Genomic DNA, 21,773 nt, shown 5'->3' with positions numbered 1-21,773 from the left:
TTCGCCGGGATTCGAACCCATGCTACTGAGATATCGTGACACCAAATCGCCTGCACTGCAGCCGTCCCACTAGACCACACGACCACCTGGGCTTCCCCAAAGGAAAAGCTTTCGGTGGCCGTATGTTACCTTTCCTCGTCAGTGTTAATCTAGCGGCGTACTACAGTACATGATATATAAGGCATGGAGATGTTATTGTTACAGATCAGCTCCTTTATCTAAAGTAAAGGATCCTACAAATTAATGCAAGATACAGTCACAGAAAATAATTATATTTATAAGTACGTCTGAGTCAGTGACAACTCTACAACAGATGTATCCATCGGATCACCAGCAATGATTGTGATACATGGCTGTGTACATTATGTATATACAACTCGTTTAAACATCAACCCAACAATGTTAGATCTGTAAATTTGCTTTTGCAAATGTTTTGTTCTTCCCTCGCCGGGATTCGAACCCATGCTACTGAGATATCGTGACACCAAATCGCCTGCACTGCAGCCGTCCCGCTAGACCACACGACCACCTGGGCTTCACAAAAGTAAAGCTTTCGGTGGCCGTAATATATACCATCGTTTACCTTGTCAGTATTTGAATTAGTTTCGTCAGGTGAATCGACACAAGATGCAAGGTCTTTTATATTACCAGCATTCAATGCAGATGTAATCTCATGTTTACAGCAAGATGGCGGGAAAAAACTCCAGTAGCAATATTCTAACCACAGCATTTCAGCTTTCATAATAATACAAAAAAAAGTATTTTATCCATATTGTTATGATACTTGTTTAACAAATTTGGCTACTAAGTCTTTAATGTTTGCGAATATAAAGAATAACGATTGTTTTTTACTTCGGCGTCATGCTAAAATAAATCGAATAAAAATATGCACATGGAAATTATTAGAATATTTCTAATGTGTTGTCAGTTCGTTTTCTTATTATTGTACGTTTTCAATACTATCTTGTATATAAAAAGACAACACAAACTTTGATAGCATTATGGCTAATAATAATGTATTAAAATGACAAAAATCATTTTCACATATGAAATTTCGGAATCTCTAGTTCAATCTTTTGGTCCTCCTTTAAAATATAAAAGCTGCAGAAAAATTTAACAATGTGAAACATGGAAAATTCAAAACGGAATCAAATGGAAAAATCAAAATCTTGAACAGGCATTTTCTTATGTAGAAAATGGTGGATTGAACCTGGTTTAATAGCTAGCTAAACCTGTCACATGTATGACAGTCGTAATCGAATTCCATTATATTGACAACGATGCGTGAACAAAACAAACAGACATAATAGGTAAAAATGTCATAATTAGAGGTACAGCAGTCAACATTGTGTTATAATCTTAATCACTATAAAACAAACACACATGTAACAAAGAAGCACAAGACGGTATATATGGAATTAAACAATCTCAAATTTTGTTTAAACGATTTATCTATGTGTTAAATTCACCCATAGAGTATTGAAAGATTTTGTAGTTCCTTACCGAAATGTACAATCCGTCTATCAATCGGCTGATATAGTGGTTTGGACAATATTGGAGAAATCGTCTGGTGTTTTGTGTTTACTCGATAAAGTTTCAAGACCATTTCGAATGGTGTTGTTCAGCTTTAAATAGTGACACAAAATGATAACAACAACTTTATCAATTGATTAGTTCACGTTCACACACACATGTTTTCCCTCTCCAGATCAGATTTATTTTGGATTTCTGAATTTTTCCAATTTATTTTGGTGCCTGTGTTTATATTCCGTATTTGTTTTAATTGATGATAACCTACATTGTTTTTTTTTATTCCTGTAATAACTGTTTAAAAACAATTTCACTCAAACATTGACATTAGAAGCCTTTATAAATTGGCATGAACATTATTTCTAAAAGTGCCTTAAAATATTAGCAATAAGAAAAATCAACTCATTGATTTTTTTTGTACATTTTTCATAATAAAAGTATACATTTACAATGCAAAATATATTGCCAATCGCTAATGAGATACAACAAAATTTATTGCGCTCGTCATGATAATGATTTAAACAAAAATTCTTTCTTGTGATTACGAGAGCTCACGAATGTTTATATAATCAGCCTTTTACAAAACATAATGGTAAGATGTGATGTAATTTACATCAAGGCAATCAAGTAAGTTTTTGAAGATATGTTTGGTGATTGCTATTTGTTACTTTTCTAGTAAACAATAATGCTACACATACACTTTCTGCCAAAGTTATAATTGAAACCATTAGAGCGTATTGAAAACAAATAACATATTATATTGATGTGTAAAACCACTAAAGCTTACTGAAAACAAATAATATTTTTTAAAATTCTGCGTGGAAAAATATCTCTTGAACATTACATTGCACGCTGGTGTTTTATTTATATATCGGATATTACATGTAGCGTATAGTTGCTGATGTTCATGTTTGCAAATAATAATAAAAATAAGTAATAATAAAAATAAAACATTACTTGTGAAGATTCACTATCCGTTCATATCGGTCTTCATTTTGACCATTATTTATTTCTACGGAATTAACATCGAATGCTTAGCAATGTATTTTGCTTAAGCCTCGGTCACACCTTACCGGATAAGACGAACGGACGCCTAACGGATGAAAATAAAAGTTGTCCGTTGACAAAATTGTTATCCGTTGGGAGTCCGCTGATGTACTGACCAACTAAAACGGACGTCTAACGAATGCATAACGGACACACAACGGATATGCAACGGACGAGAAACGGAGACGTACCGGACAGAACGGATGTCGAACGTACATCCAACGGACGAGTACCGCATAAAACGGACACCTAACGGAAGCGTACCGGATAAAACGGATATTCAAGATATACGAAAAAATTAAAGGCGACAATAATAATATATGTAAATTGCATTAATATTGAAAATGTTCTGTGTAACTGGTTTTGGTTTGTTCTTCAAAATGCCGCTAAAGGGCAGAGTCTGACCTGAATAACAGCTGCTTGATTGTGAAGATGTGCCCTTACTCTAAGATCGATTATGAATAATAAGAATTCACGAACCTTAAAGCCTCGGTTACACCTTACCGGATAGCTCGAACGGACGCCTACCGGATAACTTTTTTTCAATCCGTTCATGTCCGTTAGACGTCCGTTCGTATCCGTTAGACGTCCGTCCATATCCGTTGCATGTCCGTTGAGCGTCCGTTTCATCCGGCGACGTCCGTTCTGTCCGGTGGATAATTTTGAGCATGTTCAACACTTTGAACGCACGTCAAACGGATAAAATGTCCGTTGAACGTCCGTTAGGCGTCTGTTTTGTACGGTACTCGTCCGTGGCGTTTCCGTTTTGTATCCGTTACGTGTCCGTTCTACATCCGTTGGAGGTCTGGAAGGTAAATTCACTAACGGACATCTACCGGACGTTTAACGGATAAAACGGATGTTGAACGGACGAGAAACGGACTTCTACCGGACGTATAACGGATAAAACGGATGATGAACGGTTCTGAAACGGATAAATGCCAATTGAAAATTGGCGTCAGAAAGGCCAATTATTGGTATGTCAGATTTCTTAAGGTTCATGAATTGTTATTATTCATAATAAATCTTAGAGTATAGGCACGTCTTCACAATCGAGCAGTTCTTATTCAGGCCAGACACTGCCCTTTGGCGGAATTTTGAAAAAAAAAACAAAACCAGTTACACAGAAAAATTTTGAATATTTATGCGATTAACATGTATTATTATTGTCGCCTTTGATTTTTCCGTATATCTTGTTCATCCGTTTTATCCGGTACGCTTCAGTTAGGTGTCCGTTTTATGCGTTACTCGTCCGTTTGATGTACGTTCGACATCCGTTTTGTCTGGTACGTGTCCGTTTCTCGTACGTTGCATATCCGTTGTGTGTCCGTTATGCATCCTATACACGTCCGTTTTATTCGGTCAGTACATCAACAGATAACAATTTTGTCAACGGACATTTTTTTTTCATCCGTTAGGCGTCCGTTCGTGCTATCCGGCAAGGTATGACCGAGGCTTTAGAAATCTAATTGGCATTTATCCGTTTCAAATCCGTTCATCATTCGTTTTATCCGTTATACGTCCGGTAGAAGTCCGTTGGTGAATTTAACTGCCAGACCTCAAACGGATGTATAACGGACACGTACGAATATAAAACGGAAACGAAACGGACGAGTACCGTACAAAACGCACGCCTAACGGACGTCCAACGGACATTTTATCCGTTGGACGTCCGTTCAAAGTTTTGATCATGCTCAAACACTTCCACCGGACAGAACAGACGCCGACGGATAAAACGTACGCTTAACGGACTTGCAACGGATATGGACGGACGCCTAACGGATAAGAACGGACGTCTAACGAACATGAACGGATTAAAAAAAATATTATCCATTAGGCGTCTATTCGAGCTATCCGGTAAGGTGTGACCGAGGCTTTATCAATCAAGGCGTTTTTGCACAGTGCATATAATAAAACAAAACTAGTCTTTTTAATTTCAAGATATGCACATTCATTGTCGGTTTTGTCATCTGTAACACTATGTTTTGTCTTGACCTGTTCTGGCAATTATACCATTTTCGTATGAGCCACTTTTGCTGCTCCGGTTCTCCTTTAAACGTGCAGATATCAATCTTGTGTTTTAGTCTGTTTCTCTCAATAGATTTATGACATTTGAACAGCGATATACTACTACAGCCTTTATTGTGCATTTGTTTTTAAAAAATAGATAAACAAAACAATATGTTATTTCTAGCGAGTCATACAATGAATTCTAATGAGTTCGATCAGAAATCATGTCTGATGATGTAACTATCTGGTAATGAAACAAACAGGGTTTCATAATCTGTTTGATCCTTTGAATGAACTGATTTTATATTTCAAGAAAGTATTTTAGAAAATCACTCCGATATTATTTTTGTTTTGCAGGATAATTTCATATAAGATGGACAGATGTTTGAAACATTTAATTTTCATTGCATTAGTAATAAAATAATATATAACTCACATGAACCAACATGTATAAATCTTGTTGATACATATTCCGTATCAACTTCACATATAAATCACTATGGTCTTTGAGTACATATTATGGGTACTTACGTTGTTTAGGTTCATGGTACGTCACATCTGGTTGTATATGAAAATAATATTCCCTTGAATTTGACAGTTGTAGGTAATTAATCCTACATTCTATTGCAGTAAAACGTTTCTGTGTCATACACATAAATCTAGGGTTATTCAAAGCATCATTATTTTTTTTATTTGGGATTTCTATAGAATATTTTGGAAACTTGAGGTTACATGGTTCTAAACCTTGTATACAGATTAAATAGAGGAGAAAATGTAATTGGTTGACTTCCAGTGATGGTTATTTTTTTTTATATGCAATGCAATGTCATGTGAATTTTTTCTATAGAACTTTACTCATGCCAAATGTTTCTTTATTTAAAACAAAGATAAATTCTGCTAATTTTTATGAAAAGTGCAAATTTAACAAAGACTAATACGGGAAAATCAATGATGGTATTTCACCTTTATCACGTGTTATTTATCTTTATGACTATTATTTTACTGTTTAGCCTTTTTTTTTGTGGTAATCGTTTGACGTGGCCCTGTACATCCGGTCATTGCGTTATTGTTCTATGATACGTTTTGTATTCTTGTCTTTCATTTTTGCGAATATACTTGCCTATATAACTTTTTGATACATATGACGTGACTCTGTACTTATACCTCCCGGCATTGTGTTAATGCTCTATGATAATTTGTGTATTCTTGTCTTAAATGTTTGCTTACATGCTTTGTCTGTATGTCATTTTAAGATTCTTTCATGCATATGACGTGGCTCCGTGCTTATACATCCCGTCATTGTGTTATTATTCTATAATATATTTATTATTCCTGTCTTTTATATTTGCTAATATGCTATGTCTATATAGCTTTTTGTGGTTTTTTTTTTTTATCTATGACGTGGCTCTGTACTTATACATCCCGTTTTTATGTTATTGTACCATGGAAGATGTTTGTTTGTATAATTGTTTGTTTTCATAGTGTTTAAGATAATTACACAATGTTGACTGTTATATCCCTATTTTTACATTTTTACCTATTATGTTTGTTTCTTTTGTTCACACATCGTTGACAATAGAATGGAATTTGATGCGACTGTCGTACAAGCGAGAGGTTTAGCTAGCTATTAAACCAGGTTTAATCCACCATTTTCTACACAAGAAAATGCCTGCTGTTCTCCAATTCTTTTTACATGTGTAAGTGTAACTATCATATACGGTTGTTTTGTTCACACATTGATATCCATATAATGGAATGGTATGCGAGTGTCACACTAGTGAGAAGTTTAGCTAGTAATCAAACCAGGTTTAAACCATCATATTCTTCGTAAGGAAATACCTGTACCTGATCAGGAAATTGACAGTTGTTTTCCCTTCGTTTGAGTTTTGCTTTGCAATTTGATAAGGCACTTCCCAGTTTGAATCTTCGGTGGAGTTTTTTTTTTTTTATCTTACTGTTTTGTAATGGCAATCGGAAAAGCAGACACACAATTGTTTGAAAACTTTTGGGGATATTCTGTCGATAACCGGTAATATATGGTTCCGATACAATGACATATTTTCCGTCGTCTGGTTAACCTATAATACAATAATAAATCAAATTATTAAAGCTACGCTGTCGATTCGTTCTTTCTGTATACTGAGTTGTACAGTTTCTTCGTTTTAAGCGAAGAATCAATTAGTTGTCACAAACGTGCTTCATACACACCACGTGATAACAACTGTACAATACACTATTGTTAACATGGCTTCAGGTGAGATCTGTAATGTTTGAACTTATACCGACCTACTGCGGTCAACAGTGCGTATGTAACTTATATACTGAGCACAATATGCACACATAGTCATATGAGATATTGCTCAATTGTAAATAAGTGTAATGCTTCACTCTACATCAATATGTATAATAACATAAACAGGGTATCGTACAGGTAAAATTTACACAGCTACAAATCTAATGTTGTTATATTTAGCTAAAATACACACAAATCAACTTTAAGTCACATTCAAATATTTGAAATGCGTACATGTTTGATTAACATGCGTTGACAATCATATAAAGCCTTAGGCGTCTTTGAATCACGGTTCCTCAAAGACACCCAGGAGTCCGCCTGCAACGTCCAAAGGACTCTAAATATAATGCCTTGTGTTTACGGAGATAGAAGGCTTTCTGCACATTAAAAAACTAACAACCTTCTGCTAATTGCGAGGCACTCATGACTGGCAGTATAGTTTATGTTTATTTTCAACACATCTGTTTCTCATGCGACAATCCACATTTTGCGCACATTTTGCCCATTAAACTATAACATGGATTTGTTATTAATCTTTTCTGGTTCTAAACAAACAGATATTATATTGATCCGTACCGTGTCTCTTGAATCTTCCATTTAATGCTGACAACTTTGTTAGCATTTACAATCAAAATTCTGTTGTTTATATTTTAAAATAACATTTCGTTTTGATTCTTGTATGTTAGTACAGACAGAGACATATAATACAATTGTATTATATGTCTCTGGTACAGATTTTTTTTTTTTTTAATTAGTCAGTCACGTAATCATAAAAAACCAACAAAGTTTAACTTCTGAATTGCAGCCAAATTAACAGCACGTACTACCCTTCAAAGAAGGGTTATTCTTACTATATATAAATACAATTTTAAATAGTGTCAAGTCAGAATACAAAATCTGACTTTTCAAATATAAAGTACAAAGTGTAGTTGGACTGGGATATAGTTGAGTACTAAGGGATTTAATTACATATATTGTGTAACTCGAGAGAAATATAACCAAACGTTTAAAAAATATAATTTAATTATTGTATTTCAAAAGTGTTAACCAAATAAAACCTTAAGTAGTTGAATATTGATTATAATAGAAAAAAAATTAAGTATAAAATGTTTAATTGATGACATGCGCACTGTTGATTTTAAATACGTCTGATTGAAGGCAGCAGGAGTTTATCTGTATTAAAATGATCTAATAAATCATTTAGAGAGCACAGACACTTGTCGCTGAAAAAACTACCCTTACACCTTTCTTTGGAAAAAATGCAAAGCAATATTAATAAGGTAAAACAATGTCTGATGGAATCGTGACGCATGAACTAAAAAAAGGAACGAATCAGAATGCGTTGACATGGTAAACATTTCCTAAGTACGCTTAAACTTGTCGCTTATGACATGTGAAAAATCCTAATAAATAATCTATTTTATTTTCTTACCTTCGAAAGGTAGCAGTTTAGCAGGTAAGGTGGCCATAGTAACAGGTGCATCAAGTGGTATAGGAAAGGCCACAGGGATAGCTCTAGCGAAAGCAGGGGTTAAAGTGGCTTTAGCAGCCAGACGAAAAGACAAACTAGAAGAAGTAGTTAAACAAATATCTGAAAATGGAGGAGTATCTATTTGTGTAGAAACGGATGTTACCAAAAGGGATCAGGTATAACTTAAAACGTCAAAGAATTAGGCAATCGTTTGTCGCCCAGTAATGAGTCTGCTTAAAAAAAAACTTTCATAGCAATTAGCATCCCAAAAATATATTGTTCAACTTTTCATGTGTCATAATATCCTTACAGAGAGTGACATCAACGAAAAGAGACCCTTTTTAGAAGATTGTTCTAATATGTGAAATTGGTAAATAGTTATCAAAAGTACCAGGATTATAATTTTATACGCCAGACGCGCGTTTCGTCTACATAAGACTCATCAGTGACGCTCAGATCAAAATAGTTGAAAAGCCAAATAAATACAAAGTTGAGGAGCATTGAGGATCCAAAATTCCAAAAAGTTGTGCCAAATACGGCTAAGGTAATCTACTCCTAAGGAAAGAAAGTCCTTAGTTTTTCGAAAAATTCAAAGCTTTGTAAACAGAAAATTTATAAAAATGACCATATAATTGATATTCATGTCAACACCGAAGTGCTAACTACTGGGCTGGTGATACCCTCGGGGACGAAACGTCCACCAGCAGTGGCATCGACCCAGTGGTGTAAATAGTTATCAAAAGTACCAGGATTCTAATTTTATACGCCAGACGCGTAATATCGATCTCTTAGGTGCAACATTTTGCCATATCTATACTATTTTGGAATAAAATAGACAATGGAGAAGCCGGAATGTGAATTTGAAATTTTCAGCTATCTTGTTTGTCTTACCTTCTGATGTTGTCTGTTCTATGGTCGGGTTGTTGTCTCTTTGACACGTTTCCCATTTCCATTCTCAATTTTATTACAGACATACATCTCGTTGATGATGCAATTAGATGAATTTGATGAAAAATAATGAATGATTTATATTAGGTTCATGAATCCTATATACATGATATATCATTTAGAAATACAGAACTTCCAACTTGGTGCAAATTATTTTATTACTGTGCTTTTCGTGTTCTTTTGTATTATGGTAACCTAGACTCGGTAAGATTTGTATTTAGATTATAAGACCAATGTAGTTCACACGTTTTATTACAGATTAAGGCGTTAGTTCATGAAACAATAACAAAGTTAGGTCCAGTAGATATTTTGGTAAATAATGCTGGGTTGTGGTATTATAGTCTTATGCAGAATCAAATGGAAGATCTCTGGGAAGAACAAATCGATGTAAACATCAAAGTAAGAAAATAAGAAAGGCTTACAGCAGATTCCATTGAGTGTGAAGCCTTAGGTATAATCTTTGGTTAGATTGCTCGTTAGCTGAACCATGAAGTCATTGTTAGGTTAGGTAAATTACCCTACTTTAAGAATAGACTAGTCCGACAGAAAAAAACCAACCGATCTGTCTGTTGGACTATGCTACTTTGAAATGAGGGTAGTATACCTTACCTTATAAAGACTTCACGGTTCAGCTAACAAGCAAGCTAACCAAAGATATTACCTTTGGCTACACACTCAATGGAATCCGCTGTAATTGCATATGTTCATTCAAAACATAACGCATTGATTGAATTAAAAAATAATTAAAATTTTCAGGTATTTGTCGTTTTTAAGTATAAATATAGCCTCTTGTACTATTTATTCAACGATAATTTATAGCAGTTGTAATGCTGGTCGGTGATAAATTTAACAATAACGTTTTGAATTGTTTGATAATTAAGTCGATTTCTGCTTAAAATTGAATTCAAAAATATAAAAAAAATCGCCTCGAAAATGATAAGATACCTACCCAGCAATCGGAAGATCGAAGAGAGGCATTAGATACAATACCATGGTCAAACAAACAAAAAAGTAGAAAAAATACAATAACTGCATACGAACCAAAGATTTAACAACACGGATTTCCCGTAAAATCAGAGAAAAACTCATGAGATCCCGAAGGGTGTGCAGTTCCTGTTGCGCAAAAATTCGAATAACTTTGGAGATTATAGAAAATTGATGCCTTTTAAAAGTATTTGTATTCCACGAACCCGAAATTATCCGTTATTTTTGCATGATTGAATAAATTTGTAACCCACGTCCCGTCAGATTTGCAGACACTGATATTTTATTCTTTAATATCAGGGTTTAACCAATTGTGCTGCGGCTGTACTTGATGGAATGATAAAACAACGTTCTGGTCATATAGTCAATATGTCATCTGATTCTGGTAAAAAGGTAAGTTTACAAATATTATCCTTATGTCATATATCACATGTTGGTCGCTACTTTTTTTCTTCCAACCAGTAACCTAGAAAATGTAAACTTTAAAGAAAGATGAAATAATGAGACTGTTATGGTTGTGTTCTTTTATTATCATAAACTTCGGCCTTAAATTACACGTTTAAATACATCCTCGAGGTTATATTTTAAACAATTAGGGAGCTACCATTTTATTTTTAGGGGGGGTGGGCTAGGATGCATTTGAAAAAAATAGGCAGGACGACAATTTAGGTAAAAAAAAGTCAGGATAAACTTTAAAAAAAAAAGACAGGACAGAGCAGGGTGAAAAAAAGGCAGGACAGAGATTACAGCTAAAAAAAAATGCAGGACAAAATTTTTCATCCTAGCCCCCCCCCCCCATAAAAATCAAATGGTAGCTCCCTAAATAACAAATGGTACGGTCAAAATTTTTGAAATATTGTGTCTATCAAACAAACGCATGACATACTTAAAATGAAATTTTGCACTTTTGTTAACCAGTCAAGAATCTTGTTTATACAGGGATACCCGGGTCTAGCAGTTTACACAGGAACTAAGTTTTATGTGGAAGGATTTTCCCAGACGTTACGACAGGAAGTGTGTAAATTTGGAATAAGAGTCACGTGTATCCAGCCGGGAGATGTTTCCGTCGAAGACAGAGACAAAACGCATCCTGATCCACAGGTATGTTAATTGAAGAGTGAAACTTTTAGTTAAATAGTAACTTTTTTTTTTATCCTAAGCAACGACAAAGCAAGGTACTTGTTAATAGACAAGATACGTTTCTCAATTTGTCCAAATGAAACGATGCACTGGCCTTTGCAACGGAGGCCTAACCCTTCTCATGGTGATATATATATATATATATATATACATAAGTACGTCTGAGTCAGTGACAACCCTACAACAGATGTATCCATCGGATCGCCATTAATGATGGTGATACATGGCTGTGTACATAATGTATATACAACTCGTCTAAACATCAACCCAACAATGTTAGATCTGTAAATTTGCTTTCGCATATATATATATTTAAAACCGGGGAAAATACCATGGGGAGAAAAAAAAAACATAAATCAAAGATAAATAGACATCCCTTTGATCAAAAGAAAACGACATAAAGATAAGCATAAGTCCATTTAGCGGATTAGATTGGCAACTAACTTATTTAGCATATGACGCCATCAATTAACTGTGCTGCATTGTCTACATGATTACTTGTTAAAGTAGCTACTTCTGTAATATTGAATCAGAAACAAACGTTGAATACTGTTCAGTTCGAATGTTATATGAAGTGTAATTATAAATTTGTGTGTTTTCTCCATAATATTTTGTTCTAGCTAAATAAAAGCGTTAATTGTATTTTACAGTCGAAAGACTTAGACACCTCATACCAAGCCGGAAAACTTCTAGATCCAACAGACATAGCCAATGCTGTGTTGTATGCTGTTTCACAGCCGGAAAATGTTGCAATAAATGAAGTTCTTGTACAAAACAGAGAATTCCCTTTATAGACCTTATATCTTAATGAATTGTTTATATATTTGACTTTGTTATTGCTTATCGCCATACCGGAATTTGTTATTGCTTATCGCCATACCGGAATTTGTTATTGCTTATCGCCATACCGGAATTTGTTATTGCTTGTCGCCATACTGGAATTTAATGCATTATGTTTGATATTTGTTAAAGCTAACACCATAGCGTTGTGCGTGTTTAAATGAATGACTTAAAGATGGAAATTAAACCAATGACCTGACGCTATTTTCATTTTGGAATATTTTCAAACTAGATAATAATAGAGAAAATAAAAAAAAAATTATTAAACTTTATTTCGGTTCGGATTGAATAAAACAATACAATACATAACAGAAAGACAAAGGATATAGGGTATACATCCATGACACAAAATCAGAACATGGTCAGCAAAAATACACACAAAAAACGTTCGAATTACAGTTACATGGATATTTTCGGGCCTTTTGTATCGTACTATGTATCAGTTTTGCTCATTGTCGAAGGCCGTGCAGTGGCTTTTATTTGTCAACCTTTACATCATTTGGTCTCTTGTTGAAGAGTTGTTTCATTTCATGTCATAATGGTTATAAAGTTTTTCAACATTCATATTTTAACATAACATTCATCTATGAATAAGATAAACAAAAATATTTTCAATAACAGTTTATATTTCTAATCAAAAACGCTTTAAATAAGACCAATAAAGTTGTTAACAAAACTACTATTATGCTACAATATGATGAAGAAAAAAACATAGCATGGGTTTAAGCTTGATGATTTCAATCACTGAATCAGAAATACCAATCTTGTATATAAAAAGAGAATAAATTAACACCAAATGTGCATCCTAATATAACTAATACGTTCTAAAATTGGACGGATTTCTGAATAACAGACATTTTTGTAAATGAAATAAAAAAAAAGCTTAGATAGGACGGATTAATAAAAAATATTCAAAACCGAATATTAAAACTTCTTCTGGAAGATAACTGCAACGAAAAATGCAACAGTCACAAACATTTTAAATTTAAATCAAGATAAGATAACGAATTGTTTCTCAAATCACTAAATCAATTGTCCAACCAAAGTCAAATTCAATCTTTCTACTGCCTCTACTGTGTGTTTCGTCTCATTATTTAAATCGAAGATACTCTATTTTTCTTGTTGATCTGGCTACAAATCCACAAAGAAAAGGCTATACACAAAAGCTGAAAATATAAAAAAAAATAGTATCATATATTTATAGGTTTCTTGTAGGTTTATATATGAGAATGTGTGTTGTTCAATAAAGTTTGTGACATTTTATTAGACTGTATGTGTCCAATACCGACTAAAACACTGACATAAAACGAGTTCCCCGAAGAAATTGTGAAAAAGAAATTTCTTTGTTAAAGAAGACTGCTGGTTCCTAAATAAATGGAGAAATGCTTGGCTGAATGGATGTATAAATACCTAGCCACGACTGGTCGGAATGTATAAATACCTAGCCACGGCTGAATGGATGTATAAATACCTAGCCACGGCTAGTCGGAATGTATAAATACCTAGCCACGGCTGAATGGATGTATAAATACCTAGCCACGGCTGGTCGGAATGTATAAATACCTAGCCACGGCTGAATGGATGTATAAATACCTAGCCACGGCTGGTCGGAATCGAAAAGTTTTAATATGGTGCAAACTGTATGTACAAAGGTGCTATGCTACATTCACGTGATGGACAAGATCTTTTAAAGAATTCAACGCCATTACGTTTCATGTAAATTTTAAACACGAATAGCCAATTCCAAATCGTGAGACTTTTAACTAAAACATATAATGAAGTGGCATAATTTTGTGTATGCTGCAGGATTTTTATTTAGTCCATTTTGACGTATCACCCAATGGTAAAAGGCACAATTGACATTATTTCTCAGATTGAATGTTTCGTGACGAGATTATAGGTAATTCAGTGCCATTGAAGCTGTCCTGTACGTACGAGCGGCATCCAAGAAAGCGCGTTATGTGTTATTAACTTATTATGTATTGAATTTGATATGAGGGATTCCTGAACAAGTTTTGATATTTGAGTTATCTATCGTTTACTAGGGAAAAATATTTGTAATATAAATAACATTTTCTTTGCATGTTTTACAAATTGTAATACCAATTTAGTAATGATTTCACAAAAACGCTCACCTTAGCTTATACTTATCATTTAATTGCTGAAATAGCCTAAAGTACTTCTCATGCAACTCTCATCGTGTCATCTCTTTAAAGTCGCTGCTTTAGACAACATGAATAATGTATCAACTTGTACTTCTTAATATTTAACGCTGGCATGTTCGTACTAGTTATCTCTCAGAAATAGAAAATTCCCAATTACGAAAAATACCAACAATTGTCATCAAGTTTCATTAGATATACATGTATTCTTGAACACTATTACGTAAGTTGAATATACATTTACTAAATGTATAGTGGTAATTACTCAATGTAGATCTCCCTACCTCAATCACTAGTAGAGCTACACCAATACCAATGACGTATGCTTGATTGTTTCTCATCAAGTCAATTAATGCTACACCACAACTCTAGAAAAAAATATAAGTGCGAGTAATATTTGATCAAAGTAGACAGTGCAAATATGGTAGGAAATATACGATTGAATGATAAAGCAGTGAAGGTTTAAAATCATATCAAATGTAAACGATAAGATTTCTTCGGGAATGAGACAGGCAACTTTTATCATGATATATATAACAAGAACGTGTTCCAAATACACGGATGTCCCATTCGCACTATCATTTTCTATGTTCAGTGGACCGTGAAATTGGGGTCAAAACTCTAATTTGACATTAAAATTGGAAAGATCATATGAGAAGGAACTTATATACTAAGTTTCAGGTTGATTGGACTTCAACTTCATCAAAAACTACCTCGACCAAAACCGTTAACCTGAAACTGGACAGACAAACTATTGTAGGTGGGGCATAAAAAAAGATCACTTCACTAGATCCAAAATGATGGATGGACATAGCAAATCAAAGTCTGATTTACTTTATTGCTAATGACAGATGACATTTCAGAATAATCTTGTTTATAATTGAAATGTTTACATTTGATTTTTTTTAAGGATACACATTACTTCTGCTTCATTTGTAGATGAAACATTCGTCTCAAAAGGCAACCAAATTTCGTATTCTTGTAAATTTGCCTTGCCTATAGTGTTACTGTAATTCAGAAGACTGCCAATTAAATACTAAATATACTTGTAATGCTTATGCCCCACCTACGATATTAGATGGGCATTATGTTTCCTGGTCTATACGTCCGTTCGTCGTACCGTCTGTTCGTCCGTACGTCCGTTCGTCCCGCTCCAGGTTAAAGTTTTTGTTCAAGGTAGTTTTTGATGAAGTTGAAGTCCAATCAACCTGAAACTTAGTACACATGTTCCTTACGATATGATTTTTCTAATTTCAATGCCAAATAAAAGTTTTAACCCCAAGTTCACGGTCCACTGAACATGGAAAATAATAGTGCGAGTGGGGCATCCGTGTACTGTGGACACATTATTGTTTCTTTTAGTATGATGTTCCTTAATATGCTACCAAATATACAAATCATCAAATGCTATTCTTATAACTAAAAATTTACCTTGTCCATATAGGAGTTTGTAGCTGACGGATTATCAGAACATTCCTGATAACCCCTCAGATCACCAGATTCTAGCACTTTTTGGGTTAATCCCACACAACAAGACGGTGGAATTTTGATTGGGCTTGCTCCTGGTACATTCTCAGTGTCACAACACTTCAACTGAATAATATGAAAGTTTACCTTAAAACATGTGTTTATATACGTATACATGTAATCAATGCGTAACTTGAAATGACCGATGATAAGGCTAAGTATAAAGAAATTAGTATAATGTCACATATTTTAATATGATTTTGTATACAACTCCAGCCTCAGTGATGACAAATCAGGGGAAATTTATTGAAATGAACGTTTAACAAGTATTTGTCCTTGCCTCTGTTTGAATAATTCGTAACGATTGGCTGCCGAGAAAAATGTCTACTAGCTTAGTTTAAACATATTTATTTATAGTGGATTGGGAAACAAGTTTTGCAACTTATATTAATCCCTTTCCACTTTGCGGGCGCGAGTGCTGCCTTGTAGCGGCATTAGCCTACTCTTTTTCGAAATCTACAAGGGTGTCTTTAACGTGCAAGAGATATGGCTCTCTCTTAACACAGCTTGATTGGATTCTATAACTTGCTACCGCTTTGCGCCTGTTCATATATTTTGTGTGTAGATATAACTATATGTAAGAGTCATGTAAGGTAAACAATGTATTTTTTGGCCGAGCAAGGCCCATGACTCTGACCTCGTTTAGATTATCATGTTCAGGTGCGGATCCAGGAATTTAAAAAGGGGGTGCGAAGTTTTTAAAGATCGCCGAGCGGAGCGAGATGACAAATTTTTGGGACCTTTTTAGGGCTAAAAAAAAAAAACCAAAAATAAGTGTAAAATGCACTTTTTAAATGATTCCTGGCGTGGGGCATGTATATTCTATAGTTGCTGTAGAGTAAGGGTTGGACATTTTTATGCTATTGATTGTCTATCATAAAATGATAGTATGGATTCAAAGCTATGTACTGATATATTTGATGTGTGACTTGTCAGTAAAAAATATACATGGAAAATTCATGTTTTCTGTATGTTAAGTAAGTATAATCTCACCGATTTCGGACTAATTATTGTGATACTTACACTAATGAAAACGGCATCAATCAACCTACTAACGATATCTTTCGAATCGATCGCATTGAGGTTAGTCGGCATTTTGTACTTCTTTGATAAGTTTGAGAACCCGACAGTAACTAATTTATCCAACTGAAATATCAATATATAAATACATTTTTTTGTATATATATATATATAAAAAGAAGATGTCGGCTATAATTGTCAATGAGTCAACTCTCAACAAGAGACCAAATGACACAGAACAACTGTAGGTCACTGTACGGTCTTCAACAACGAACAAAGCCCATACCGCTTAGTGTCCTTAGTCAGCTATAAAAGATCCCGAAATGAAATCCATTCAAACGAGAAAAGTAACGGCCTAATTTATGTACAAAATATTGAACGAAAAACAAATATGTTACACATCAACAAACGACAATTGCTGAATTACAGGCAACTGGCTTTGTACAGGCACATTCATACATAATGTTGCGGGGTTAAGTTAGTGTAAAGTCGCCAATCATCACCCTATCCCAGGGACAGTGGCATAACTACATAACAGTACAACACAAGAACAAACTATAAAGATTAATTGAAAAAGGCTTAACAACTCCTCAGATAGATCAAACCGAAATTCATTATGCATATTTAAAAAAATCACCATACTGTAGCAGGTTTTTTTTAATCGACGTTTCCTATTTAAGAACTACTTCATAATTTACAGAGATACTTATTTCCCCAAAAATTCGAATATTAAATTCATTAATAGACAACAGTGTCAATAAATCAGTTACTTATCAATGGTATGCCCTTATGTTATACACAAATAGAACATATAAATGTTTTGCAAATTTGATTTTAACATGACTTTGTGCTTTTACTTCAACTAGTACTTACCTTTCCAGAAAATAAAAGTGCTACCAGAACTATCTCAGCTAGGGTTATAATCATCAATAACACAGCATACTGAAAATGAAATAACATTTTGAAAATTTGATGCTTCGTAGATCTTTTCTGCATATACTGTCAACCGGAAACTCTTGTCCAAACAACACGATTATATACTATACCGTATAAGGGATTTGCTGTTTACACGTGCATATTAAAAATTTACAAATGTTTAATACTGATTGAAAAACAAGAAATATCAGAAACATACCAATATCAGCATACATCTCACACTGCAGCATGATCCACAGGTACCAAATATACCAATCAGGAAAATCACAACTCCAAAAACAATAATTACAATGGCAATATTTCCTAAACCCGGGATTTCTTTGACAAAGCTTCCTAGTGCATCCAGAAATTCCGCTCCAGCTTTCAATAGTCCACCCACGACAATCAGAGCTAAGCCAACAATCTACAAAATAAGAGTAAAATACAGCGCACATCAATTTGGCTTACTAAAGTGTTGATAAATTATGTTTTATGTTTGAAAGAACTTAGATTCCTAAAACAATATTCGTTTTCCGACCTCATACATTTACATATTCAATTCAATGGTTAAATAGATTTCGTTTGGTATCAAAACTGATGTTTTGACGAACAATGAATTTTATCGAAACGAATACCCAAAACCAAAAATTGTACTTTCAGAATAAGTTTTCAGATCGATATTGATTGAATAAATAAACTCATCATAGATACCAGGACTAAAATTTTACACTTACGCCAGACACGCGTTTCGTTTACAAAAGACTCATCAGTGACGCTCGAATAAAAAAATGTTTAAAAGGCAAATTTAATTGCTTATTTATTATTCAATGGCAAATATTTCATGTATATTCAGAACGAGTTTGAGCAATAGTTACACTACAAAATTATGTTTTTTAAATCATTCAGATAAAACAAACAACATAGAAATCGTATTTTCTATATATATACATATATTAGTCAAATGTTTTTTGTTTAAATATACTTTTTCACTTGTTTGGTCTTTTGGAAAATGTTGTTTGTGCTGTTTTAGACCCTTCTACAACGAAATATTAATTTGTTTTACATGCACACGTATAAAAATTGCGGTTTTTATCCAACGCAATCATAGGTTTGAACGTACAGTAGTTTTCAATTTAGACTCGTTTTAATATATGTATATAGTTAAACGTATTCTAATAAAATATATATGTATTATACATGAAAAATGTAAGTCAGTATATCAAAGAAGTACAAGTATTTACATGATATAGAAAATGTATACGCCTATCAGATTCCTAGAATCATATTAAAATAATGTTTGATTTTAATGACGAATATTGCTCGTGAACCAGTTTTCCACAGTTACTAACATGTTGTAGGCCACCTTGTAAAAGGTAATGGACAGGAGTAAGGAACATGCATGGGAATGAGGAGAGAATGGAAGCGGGAGTCAGGGGACAAACAGGGGTGGGAGATGGAGCAAAAATGGAGATATTTTTGAAACTACTTTTAGACCGACTTTCGTCAGGAAATAAGAGGGAAAGATGTTGGCGTTGATAGTAGAGATTTTGGAATCAGAGCTCCCCTATCAATCCCATCTAACATCCTACACTAAGAACCCATGTTTTGTCTTATTTTTCTAATTGGTTTTTATGTATGTAGACTTTTGTGGACTTGTTGGTACACATAGGGTTGTCTTGCCTTTGTCAATGCCTTGTCAGGATCTCCTCGATTTATTAGTTCTAGATCCCCTTTAGTATTTTCCACGACAGATTACTAATTTTTTTCATGGAATATAATTTGAATTTCGGATGAGAATTTTAAATTTCTGAATGTGCATACTAATGGAAATCTTATAAACGGAATGGCAACATTTTGCTGTTGTCGTTATATAATTGCACTATCTTTTTTTGCCATTTAACTTGTTACAAAATTAATCACAAAGATCAAGGTGAACTGTTACTACCAAGATTATCTATTTTTAGTAAGTAGCAAAACATTTATGTAGAGGATTTCTCTAAATTGTTAACCTTAAATTAGTTATCAAAGGTACCAGGATTACAATTTAATACGCCAGACGCGCGTTTCGTCTACACAAGACTCATCAGTGACGCTCATATCAAAGCAGTTAAAAAGCCAAACAAGTACAAAGTTGAAGAGCATTGAGGACCCAAAATTCCAAAAAGTTGTGCCAAATACGGCTACGGTAATCTACTCCTTGGTTAAGAAAATCCTTAGTTTTTCGAAAAATTCAAAATTTTGTAAACAGGAAATTTAAAAAATGACGATATAATTGATATTCATGTCAACACCGAAGTGCTGACTTCTGGGCTGGTAATACCCTTGGCGACGAAACGTCCACCAGCAGTGGCATTGACCCAGTGGTGTAATTGTTATCAAAGGTACCAGGATTATAATTTAATACGCCAGACGCGCGTTTCGTCTACATAAGACTCATCAGTGACGCTCATATCAAAACAGTTTAAAAGCCAAACAAGTACAAAGTTGAGGAGCATTGAGGACCCAAAATTCCAAAAAAGTTGTGCCAAATACGGCTACGGTAATCTACTCCTGGGATAAGAAAATCCTTAGTTTTTCGAAAAATTCCAAAAAAGCTGTGCCAAAAACGACTATATATTACAAGTTTTCTTTTGTCTTTAGCCAGTCTGCAGTAAATTTGATGTTTGCATAAAAAACCTCGAATGTCTTTACTCACTGCTTGCCTTACGTCACTTAATTTACGACTTGCCTTATAGTTTTGTACTTTTTGTGGAATAAACAGTGACCAATTATTGTATTATTTTGCTTTTTAAGCCCCCCCCCCAAACAAAAGTTGATTTTATATGCAGTAAGGAACTCACCACTCAATTCCTACAACTAACCAACATACTTAGTCGTTAGTTGGCAAAGAAAGAGATACAAAAAGAAAGGAAAAAATACTGTATGAATTTTGAAGTTAGAAGGTAAACATAATTTTATCATAAAACTGAGCTAAATAATTACCAATAAAAAAAATTTGAAACTAAGACATTAACTGTGTTATAAAATCTCAATATATTAAAAAAAAAACGTTTTATGTTGAACAATAATTCAGAAATTCTTTACCAATTTAATTTAAAAAAAAAAAGATGCGTGTGAATTTTAAATATCATCGCATCTATTAGAACGTCATGGAAATCTCAATCCACAAGAGGCTTCATATCAGATTGAGTTCTGGAAAATACTGAATCTTCTCCAAACTTCTATGACATGTATGAAACACCAATGTGCTAGGTTTATGTATCTCAAAATTACAGTTTAATTCTACAAAAAGCTCAATTTGAATTTTGAAATTTCTTAGTTTTTCGTAAGAAATATGAAAATTTTCGTTTTTTATTTGAAAATCGCACGATTTAGTATGACGCACATGTACCCAGACAACATATGTTATATCTATCACTAAAATATAGAAGTGACAAGAGTGGTTTTTGCAATTTCAAATTATAATTTTACAAATTAAAATTTAATAAATTTCTTACCACAAAAATAAGATTGAAAATCACTAAAAATAATCGAGCTAAATTTTGTCCAAAGCTATATTCAGCCATATCTCCAACAGAATTTACACTTTATTTTCAATTCGAATTAAAACTGAAACTATTTGTTCATTTGTCAGTTCCTGGTTACGAAATGGTCGTATAAATGAAATATCTTGTTTTAGGTACAATCTTTGTTTTAAGATTAGCAACCATGTTATTTAATGCATCGTATCGATAGGAAATTATCTTATGTAAACTAACGGAAGGATGGTATTGTTCTATGGACTGGAAGGATTTTATCAGTTGTAAATAACACATGACAAGCTCTTTCACCTTAGCTATTTACAATTCATTTTTCTTAGATTATCACAATTTGACAAGTCTTTTAT

General features: G+C 33.7%; 2 protein-coding genes across 2 annotated transcripts; one reads left to right on the top strand and one right to left on the bottom strand.

Moving 5' to 3' along the window:
* Window positions 1-6,776: 6,776 nt before the first annotated feature.
* On the top strand, window positions 6,777-12,248 carry LOC134721023 (uncharacterized). The gene is made up of 6 exons (XM_063583677.1): window positions 6,777-6,841; window positions 8,322-8,527; window positions 9,558-9,698; window positions 10,584-10,676; window positions 11,223-11,384; window positions 12,074-12,248. Exons 1-6 carry the CDS (start codon window positions 6,832-6,834, stop codon window positions 12,215-12,217), a joined length of 756 nt encoding a protein of 251 aa, XP_063439747.1. The 5' UTR covers window positions 6,777-6,831; the 3' UTR covers window positions 12,218-12,248.
* Window positions 12,249-12,516: 268 nt separating this feature from the next.
* On the bottom strand, window positions 12,517-21,530 carry LOC134721022 (CD63 antigen-like). The gene is made up of 7 exons (XM_063583676.1): window positions 21,385-21,530; window positions 18,108-18,311; window positions 17,846-17,914; window positions 16,976-17,098; window positions 15,857-16,018; window positions 14,710-14,793; window positions 12,517-13,429 (listed from the first exon to the last, which is right to left on the bottom strand). Exons 1-7 carry the CDS (start codon window positions 21,451-21,453, stop codon window positions 13,358-13,360), a joined length of 783 nt encoding a protein of 260 aa, XP_063439746.1. The 5' UTR covers window positions 21,454-21,530; the 3' UTR covers window positions 12,517-13,357.
* Between the last annotated feature and the right edge of the window lie 243 nt (window positions 21,531-21,773).

This window comes from Mytilus trossulus, chromosome 6 (genome assembly GCF_036588685.1).
Source record: "Mytilus trossulus isolate FHL-02 chromosome 6, PNRI_Mtr1.1.1.hap1, whole genome shotgun sequence".
NCBI classification, from domain to species: domain Eukaryota; kingdom Metazoa; phylum Mollusca; class Bivalvia; order Mytilida; family Mytilidae; genus Mytilus; species Mytilus trossulus.
Note: the sequence above shows the minus strand (reverse complement) of the source record. Positions and strands in the feature narration are given on the sequence as shown.